The 10018-nt window shown below is 32.1% G+C and overlaps 1 protein-coding gene across 1 annotated transcript; it reads right to left on the reverse strand.

Annotated features, from left to right (window-relative positions):
* Positions 1-5606: 5606 nt before the first annotated feature.
* On the reverse strand, positions 5607-6005 carry LOC106471032 (profilin-2-like). The gene has a single exon (XM_022400561.1). The coding sequence runs from the start codon at positions 6003-6005 to the stop codon at positions 5607-5609; it is 399 nt and encodes a 132-aa protein (XP_022256269.1).
* Positions 6006-10018: the final 4013 nt, after the last annotated feature.

Consider the following 10018-nt stretch of genomic DNA (forward strand, 5'->3'; position numbering starts at 1 on the left):
AAATATTCTTTTTATTGTAAAAGCTGTAACTTGTAATAATATAATATTAAGAATATTTTAAACTACAAGATCTATGTTTTCTTTTTCTTTTGTTACTCCAAAACTTCTTTAAACAGTTTTACTTGTTTTATATCAAAACGTTGAAGAAGTTTTAATTGTTATTTTTAATAACTTTCTAAAATCTATTTGTTAATAAAAGAAGTTCTAGGTTTTCTATTTTATTTGTAAAACTAGAAGATCCAAAGAAGATTTAATTGTTGACTTTTAAGGTGTTTAAAAGTTTTTGTTGACTTATAAAACATTTAAATAACTGTATAACTTTTTTCTACAAAACATTCGGCCCAGTTTAGTTGTTTACATTAAGAAAGTCTTACATACTTTAGTAGAAGCTCTTGTAAAAATTTGATTAAAAATATATAAAAAGGACAATCTTTCATTAACTGAAACAATAATACTTTTCCAATTTAATTAGGATCTTACTTAATGATTATGACGTAGCTACAATCTGATCACTGGCTTGAAATAAGACTCCTAGCATACGAGAACACTGGAAAAATTAAAACGTTATTGCTGAATGAAGTGAGGTTTTTTTAAGTATAACGTATAAAACTATTACAATGAGACTAAAGTCGTCGAAAGTAGCTTTACTTGGAATCTGCATTTCGACAGTCGATTGTTCTTTCTTATTTATTTACTTTTTTTAGTTTATTTTGGAATTTTAACCAGTTGATGTTGTTGATTAATCACATTAAATTAGGATCTCAGCTGATACCAGTTGATGCTGTTGATAAGCCATAGTTGTCTAAGGACTTAGCTGGTGCCAGTTGACGCTGTTAATTAGCTAGACTTAGCTCAGGATCTCAGCTAGTACCAGTTGATGCTGTTGATTAGCCACACTTAACTTAAGATCTCAGCTGGTACCAGTTGATGCTGCTCATTAACCATACTTGGCTTAGAATCTCAGCTGGTATTACTTGATACTGCTGTTTAACCATACTTGACTTAGGGTTTCAGCTTAGTACTGCAGTTGATGCTGTTGACAAACCATACTCATTTAGGACCTCGGCTTGGTACTGCACTTGATGCTGTTGATTAACCAAATTCACTTAGGATCACAGTTCAATTATAACCAAACCACCAAAAGAGTCTAGCATCTATTGTTAGAAATACAATTTCTTGGAAAAGGGTAAGTTTATATTGGTTTACAGAAATATACTATCATAGTTTATTAGTTTTGGATTGAAATGGAATCGACTATCTGATATTGATTTGCTTTAAAATGAAGTTTGTATTTGATAAAACTATGGATAACCGAACTTTAGCTCTCCGAGTTAAACTCTATAATCCAGTTTTTATCAGAATGTTTGAAAACGTTTTTTTATATCATTGAACGCTTTTAACAAAAATGCTTGTTAATTAAGAAAAATGTTAGTAACCCGTTTTAACACAATGATCTGGAAACTGTTTAAATTTTTTACTCAGTGTTACTAGAATCGTTTGGGAACTATTACAAAGGCTATTAAACAACTTCCAAACCGTTCTTCTAGCTCGTTAATAGCTTTTTTTACAGTTTCCACGTTATTCTGCTAAAAGTGGCTTAACGTTCTTTAAATAGTTACCCAATCAATCTGCTAAAGCTGGCTTTTAGCCTTTTAAACAGTTTCCAAATCGTTGTGCTAAAACTGGCTAAAAGCTCTTTAAACAGTTTCCAAACCGTTTTGCAAAACCTGGTTCAAAGCTATTTAAACAATTTCCCAACCAATCTACTAATGCCGGCTACTAGCCTTCAAACAATTTCCAAACAGCTCCGCTAAAACTGGCTAAAAGCATTTAAAAAGTTTCTCAACGAATCTACCAAAACTGGCTATTATCCTTTTAAGCAGTTTCCAAACCTTTATATTAAAACTGGTTAAAATTCTATTAACCAGGTTTAAGAGGATGGTTTGAAATGGTGTAAGATTGAAATATGTCCATTTTACATAGGCATAAAATAACAAACATGAAACGGGAGGTAAAATATTATTAATTTATTTAATTTTTTTTAGTTTATTTTGGAATTTTAACCAGTTGATGCTGTTGATTAATCACATTAACTTAGGATCTACCAAAACAAAAATATGATTTCATGATAGTATAAACTAGCTGGATAAAACGTCACGTGCATGTAGTCAACATGTCAAAATATTATATGTTTCAGAATCAGTACATGTTACAATACTTGGATGAGTAATTTGTTACTAATCATTATACTCTGGTCCTGTCTGAACAAATCATATAACATTATAATCCCGTGGCAAAAGTGTTGAATACGATTTCTTATTAAGTTATGAAGAATCTCGTGAATCTTTCTTACTTTGGTAAAACCTCAATTGCATGTAATCAACATGCTGTCATAGTATTAAACGCTTACAAGTCATGTTCGGAACACCTCACGTGCATGATGTCATGATAGTATAAACTTCAAATTAGCTGGGTAAAACGTCACGTGCATGTAGTCAACATGTCAAAATATTATATGCTTCAGAATCAATACATGTTACAATACTTGGGTGAGTAATTTGTTTTTAATTTGGAAAGTGCTGAGCCAAAACAATGAAATGAAATAAACATTTCGTAACTTTTTCAAATTTTAATTTAGCTAAATTACATCTTATCTTTAGCCATTCGCAAATTTCAAAGGACATATATTTACATACCTCTCATGTATTTTATCTGCAGTTACTATGGAAAGCCAGTTGGTTGAGAGTACAAGCAACCAGGAAAGAGTTACGAAGGCAATGATGGCACCAGAGTGACGTGCTTAAACGATAACCACTTTGCATTAAGCACAATTACATAGAATTCTAACTGGTTTCTTAACAAAGTCTTCTATAGGGTTGCACAACTAAGAGGAGCGTTTTATTAGCTACGCTAGTAAAGGGAATCAAAGCGAAACCTAGAGGAATAACGAGTTTTAAATGAAGATCAACATTTCTAAAATCACGTGACTCATTATCTTGAAATAGAGATGTTCAGAAGACCGGGGATATCTGAATATAAACTTAAATTCTTTCTTCTTTATATTAACTCAAGCTATTTACTTCATCTCCTGTTTCATTAAACTCCAGAGGTAAGACAGTTTTCTCACATTTACAGTCATTAATGTCTTAACATGAGCTAAAGCGTACAAAGATTCATTTATTGTGTCTACGGATAAAGGCAAATGTTTTACCTAACAAGTAGCCATATTCTCAGTATGGTTATTAACTATAGCTTTTGGAAATACTTTTTACAGTCTCTAACACGTGAATGTTTTCTCAGACTTATAACTAATCTGTGTAGACACTTATTTACATTCCCTAAATTAAGAACATATGGAGCTGAACTGTAAGACACCTTTCACGGGCTCTAGTACGTGTACGTTTACTCAGACTTAAACTTAAGCTTAGGAGTACACTTCTAACAGTCCTTAACTTGTGGACGTGTTTTCAGATTTATAAGTAACCTTTTGTGACACTGTTTATAGCCGTATTCTCATAGTTATAACCTTTGAAAACTCCTTTTATACTCCCTAGCATATGGACGTATTTTGATATTTATAAAACTAACTTTTGCGACACTTTTGTACAGTCCCTGACATATAGATGTGTTCTCATACCTATAACTATAACATTTGGAAAAACGTGTTACAGTCCTTTATACATATAGTCGTATTGTTAGTCTTTTAAGTAATTCTTGGGGGCATTATTTACAGCCCCTAATATGGTGATGTTATCTGATACGTATAAATAACCTTTGAAGACACTCTTTACAGTCCATAAAATAAGGACATATTCTTAGATATGTAATTAAAGTTTGGCTACGCCTTTTACAATGTCTAACGCATTGACGTATTTTCAGACTTCTAACTAGCCTCTGGAGATGCTTTTAACAGTTCCTGACATATGAACGCATTCTAAGACTTATAATTAGCATTTGGAGACACATTTTAAAGGTCATGACATATGGACGTATATTCTAACATATATAATTAACACGTGTGGATACTTTTTACCCTATTATATGTTCATATTCTCAGACAGCTAACTTATGGAAATGGAAACACTGTTTACAGTCTCTAACATTTGGACGCATTTTCTGTCACATATTTAAGCTTCAGAGTACACCTTTACATTCCCTAATATTTGGACGTATTCTCAGACTTATAACTAACCTATGGGGAACTATTTACAGTCCCTAACGTATGGGCGTATTCTCAGACTTATAACTATAGCTAACCTTTAAAGACACTTCTTACAATACCTATAATGTGGACGTATTCTCAACCTTTAAAATAATCTATGGAAACACTGTTTATAGTATCTAACATGTGTACGAATCTCAGTCATATGCATTAGCTTTTAAGCACACTTTTTACTGTCCCTAACATCTTTATATATATATATATGTAACCTGTATGTAACTATACTTTGTAGATATTGTTAATAATACTTTATTTCGTAATTATTTTTAAACAGACGTTTCTCGCTTCTTTGTGATTTGAGGATCCAACAAGTAGATATTTTTGAAGTGTTAATTTAGATACGTAGCTCGACTATTGAAACAAGTATATAGAGACAGATGAGCCCAATTTCAATAAACTTTGTTCTATGATTGCGGTAAAAGCTAACGAACATGCATAAAACAAATTATTGTGTATCTTTGTGCGTGTTCATGATTCTTATCTATTGCCAAGGTAAGTGTGCCACTCTGAGGTAAGATGATTTTCATGAAGTTAGGTTATAAATCATAAGAATAAGTGACAATAATTCAAGAACTGTATTTAAGAAGAATGAGAAAAATTGAACTAAAGCTGAATTACGATAAATATACATATAACCTGCAAGAGAAGTTAAAAATAAAAACTTTGAAATTTTTTAACTCCTCTTACGGCATTTTCGTAGTTAGTTAGTGTAAAACCAAATATATATTTATGTGGTACTAAAAATGCATGAAACAATTCATTTTCTGTTCTTGAAAATAAGGATGATTTTAATTGTTCTTTTTAATCGACAAAACTTTTCAAAAACATCTGGTGGCCGTGCTAGCAAATATCTATTAAAGAACGTCGGCTTTTGGCATTAACTTCCAAATTAGAAATTCCTAGGTCGCTGATTTTTCCATATCATTAACCCCTAACAAGTTACACCCCATAGATTTCCATTATAGCTATTTTTTCACTCCATTAGGGCAAACCACATGCCCTTAAATAATTCCCTTACTCACCCACTGCACGAAAAACAATCTCTTATAATGAAAATTTGATCAATATCAGTAGCTTAGGCTGAGTGAATTTGATTATGATGTAATGCTATTTTAGGGTTATTGATGATGAATGTGACAAAAATGCAGAAATTTGGAAGAAGAAGCAACAGAAAGAAAATAGCGAAACGTTCAAATGAATAATATTCATATTATATCTATATCCAAAAACTCCAAAGTCTAAAACTCAACCTACATAAGCACCTAAGAGGTCAGAAAAAAGGAAGCTGCTGTTATGTAAAACAAGTGTTACTGAAGAAACCAACAGTTTGTTATTGAAGAGTTGTAGAAAGTGGTAGAGTTTGTGTTCTGGAAAATTGAAATATTCAGTAACCAGACAATCTCAAGTAGTCCCCTAACTTTTCAACAACTAGGTTGAGCTGGTCACCTGGTATTCTATCTGCAGTAACTGATGCAATCAAACACTTTTCTGTGGCAACTATACAAAGTACCGAACCTTCTTTTCTACCCCGATGCAGGGTACTTTCTGCAGACAAACAAATGCATTTTTCTCCACCAATACTGAATGCTACTGGATTGAACTTCATTGTGTCTACAGTGACTTTTAGTTCACTAGGAGCTATCTGTGTATTTGGGTCACTTTCACGCTTAGCCAATATTCCTCCATGAGCAAGCTCTGCAATTACTGCTAATCTGCATTGAACCTGAGAGCAGATCTGATCGTCAACGTACTTCGGGGTAAAGGCCTTTACTGGCGAAACCATGGTAGTGAATAAATGGTGTATTTGTGAAACGTACAATTGTCTTATTTTACCTTGAAAACTCAGGCTTCTGAAAAATAATTAGCTTTAGGAAAAGTGAAGATTATCTGTAAAATCCTTACAACTATTTCATCTGTCACTGAGATACATAAATATAGTTTCTTCCCAAAAATATCTTTTTTTTTTAACCTCAGAAAACCTATCATGCCTTGAAAACTGATCAAAAAGGGTCAAAAGGTTTACTATATATCGATCTGCTATTTGGTAAGGTTTATACTCTAAGTTTCTCTAAAAATATCGGACTGACATACTGTGTTCTACTGTATATCGTCTATGTGAAAGGATTTCTTACTAAAGATGACTATCTCTGCTTTAAAATCGTTTTACTTTTTTTTTGGAAAGAATATGGACGTTACCCATTATCTTTATGCACACATACACACACAAAATGTTTTAGCAAAGGTTTGAAATGAAGTAGAACAGCGCTTGACAGTAGCAGCTGTTCTTTTCTGTAATGCATTTTTACTCTTCCAACTGATACTGCTTTGCTCTGGTTTTGTTCTTTCTAGAGGAATGTTTTAATTAATCCGGGTGAGATTGGCATTCAGTTTTTATAACGACTAAACTGACTTAATGTTTTAATGAACACATAGAATACTGGCTGAAATTCAAGAACAAAAGTATCAAACTAGCTGAAGGAATTTACGAAACACTGAACCGGGTATAAGTGTCTCTTTCATGTGAGTTGTAGGATGATTAATGTGTGTAATGGCTTTACACAACATATATTCACATGCAGCAATTTGAATAAAAACACTTATAACAGCAAATAGTTTTCAAGATTTCAGATCAAGTGAATAATAAAAGCCTTCTATGATCAGAGAGTTTTGAATTAACATAGACATCAAACTATACTTCTGTTCAAAAGGTAAGGAACAAATCATTAGTGGTCAAAACAATTAACATCTGGACACCAATTTATTCATCTAATAGAAATGAACAAATGGATGATAAAGCAACAGTAAGTGGATCAGACAGACATAATTACATTTTTGACTTATCTGCCAAATGTAAAGCTAGTATAACTATTTCAGACGAATCAAATTTCTTCCCTAACAAATCGCAAAATTCGATAAAAGCTGAGTTCAGTGCTGTTTAGAAAGAAAACATGAACTTCGTTTGTTCTAAACTAAGTTTGTATAAGTGTATCAGTGGTCACATTGAGGGCTCATAACGCTAAACGATGTTCGATACCTGCGATGGGCACAGCGTAAATAACCCATTGTTTAGCTTTGCGCTTAAACACACACAAAAAGCAAATTATTTCTCTCTCTCTCTCTATCGAAAGTGGTTTTTTTGGAAATGTTGAATTTTTAACGAGATTTACCTAATTAATAATGGGAGAAGCAACAAACACAACGTATTAAGTGTATTTGACATGTGTTGTATATTACAAGGTTTAAAAACTACAAACATTATTTGTTCTCTCCAGTAACGAATTATTACTCACTTAGAAGTCTGAGAGATATTATTTTAGTTAGAACTTGCTAATTAATCCTGTAAATGGAACTTTCTAAATAACGCATTGCTTTTCTGAAAAAAATAAATCCGACCTTTTGTGTGTATTCATTTCGATTACGGTGTTCTTGCTATGTTAATGTAAAAGACTGAAGGTTGTAAAAGCTGAGATCTGATTTTTTGTTTACTTAAAAAACATATGCGATTAGTGTGAATAAGGGTTCGAATTCTGCTCTACAGGAGATTATGTAGTCCTAAAAAGTTCTAATACCCGGGTATTTCTATTTTCAACAAATAAACAGATGTCCATACATTATTGAAATTACTGAGAATCAGAACCATAATCTAATAGTATCACATCTTTTAATATAATACTATCACGTCTTTTAGTGTAATATTATTATATATTTTAATATGTTAGTATCATATCTTTTAATTTATGATGCTAGAAAAACACGTAGGTTCAAGAAGTCTTGATAGAAATGAATAAATCCCTATAATCCGAGCGTTTTCGAAAAGTGGACCTTTCTTCTTCAGGGGCAAACTGGCCCAGTTTCCTTTGAAGATAAAAGGTCCAGCTTCCGAAAGCGCTCGGGTTATAGAGGTTTTGTTTATGTCTTTTAATTTAATAGTGTCGTACTATTAATATAAAATAATAATATATTTTAACCTAATAGATTCATATGTTTTAATATAATAGTATCATATGTTTTAATATAATAGTATCACATTTTTCATATAACAGTAATATATCCTTTATTATAATATAATTATATATTTTTTAATATCATAAAGTCATATATTTTAGTATAATAGTGTAATATATTTCAATATCACAGAACCATATTTTTTAGCGTAATGGAAGCATATCTTTTAACAAATTGCCATGACATCAAAGAAAAGTTATGTCATCTGTTAGCAGGTATAACAAAGAATATTTCTAGATTTCTGAAAACCTCGCCAGAAATGAGATACAAGATCTGTTGAGGGTTTCAGAAATACACGCGCAGATATCGCTCCTCCTTGAACCAGGAAAAGAGTTTGAGAAGATCCTGGTTTCCAGTTAATTCTAGTATTCAGGTTCTCTTTGCGTCTTGCCGAAACCTGAGTGACATGGGTTTAGTACTTAATGCACATTTATGTGTTTTCATATCAGAAGAGAAATGACATTGCAAGCTGGAAACGTTAGTAATAAAGACGACCGTATTGTGCAATGTATATTTTGCATCTGAATTCTAGCTTCTTTTCATTTTTATTACTTCGTATTACAATTAACTTGATTTTATAGAAGTAATCCTGTACAAACTGTTTTAAAAATCCCATATCTGTAGAAAAACAAACAAACATTGTAGTAATTTTAAGTCCTTAACTACAGATACTTGTTACAGGATAAAATTTGATGGTGTATTCAAACATAAACAAATGCAAGCCTCAAAATTTTTTTCACCTAATTACTGAGCTTAGGTTAAAGTATGTGAGTACAATACAACATAGCGCATGGTACAATGTATATTGGTACAGTAGAATGTACCTTATAGTACAAAGAAAATGGGTACAGTAAATGTATCGTTTGCTGGTACAGTAGAATATATGTCATAGTACAAAGTAAGTATGTATAGTAAATATATCTTAGGGTACAAAGTATGAGGGTATAGTAGAATACAGCTGATAGTACAAAGTATGAGGGTACAGTAGAATATAGTTTACGGTACAAAGTGAGTGGGTACAGTTAAACTTAGAGGTAAAAGGTATGTAGTTAAAGTAGAATGTATATTATGATATAAAGAATGCGGATACTACAGAATATATCTTATGGTGCAAAGCACGTCGATACAGTAGAATATAGTTTACGGTACAAAGTGAGTGGGTACAGTTAAACTTAGAGATAAAAGGTATGTAGTAAAAGTAGAATGTATATTATGATATAAAGAATGCGGATACTACAGAATATATCTTATGGTGCAAAGCACGTCGATACAGTAGAATGAATCATGTATTCTATGGTACGTATGGATATTATAATCAAAGCAGCAACGCGTAAAGAATATTGGTGGTTATGTACAAAGTATATTTAAGATAACCGTTAACCGCCTGCAGCCAGTTGGTTTTCAATGAAGGAAAATGGAAATAACAAGTATTAGTCAAAAACAGAATAAATACATTACTCAGGTTACAAGACACGGGTAATTAAAGTTGCCATTTCAGTTTAGATAAGTGTCTCATGTGTGTGCATAACGACACAATTACAGCGTAGCACAGTTTCTAACCTCTTTCCTTATCAGTTTGTTGTTAAATTGTAGAAATAATTTATCTGAGGAAATTGTAGTACGAGTACACCCTCCGATAAAGTTTATAAGAAAGTGACCACAAACACTGGGATAACTTTGAAACCTCATTCTGTTCATCTGACAGGTGATTTATTTACCTGGTCTCAAATGCTTCAACTCTCATTTGTCGCTTCATTTATTAATAAGGACGGAATTTGGTGGCTTACCGAG

The sequence above is a fragment of the Limulus polyphemus genome, unplaced genomic scaffold (assembly GCF_000517525.1).
Source record: "Limulus polyphemus unplaced genomic scaffold, Limulus_polyphemus-2.1.2 Scaffold109, whole genome shotgun sequence".
NCBI classification, from domain to species: Eukaryota; Metazoa; Arthropoda; class Merostomata; order Xiphosura; family Limulidae; genus Limulus; species Limulus polyphemus.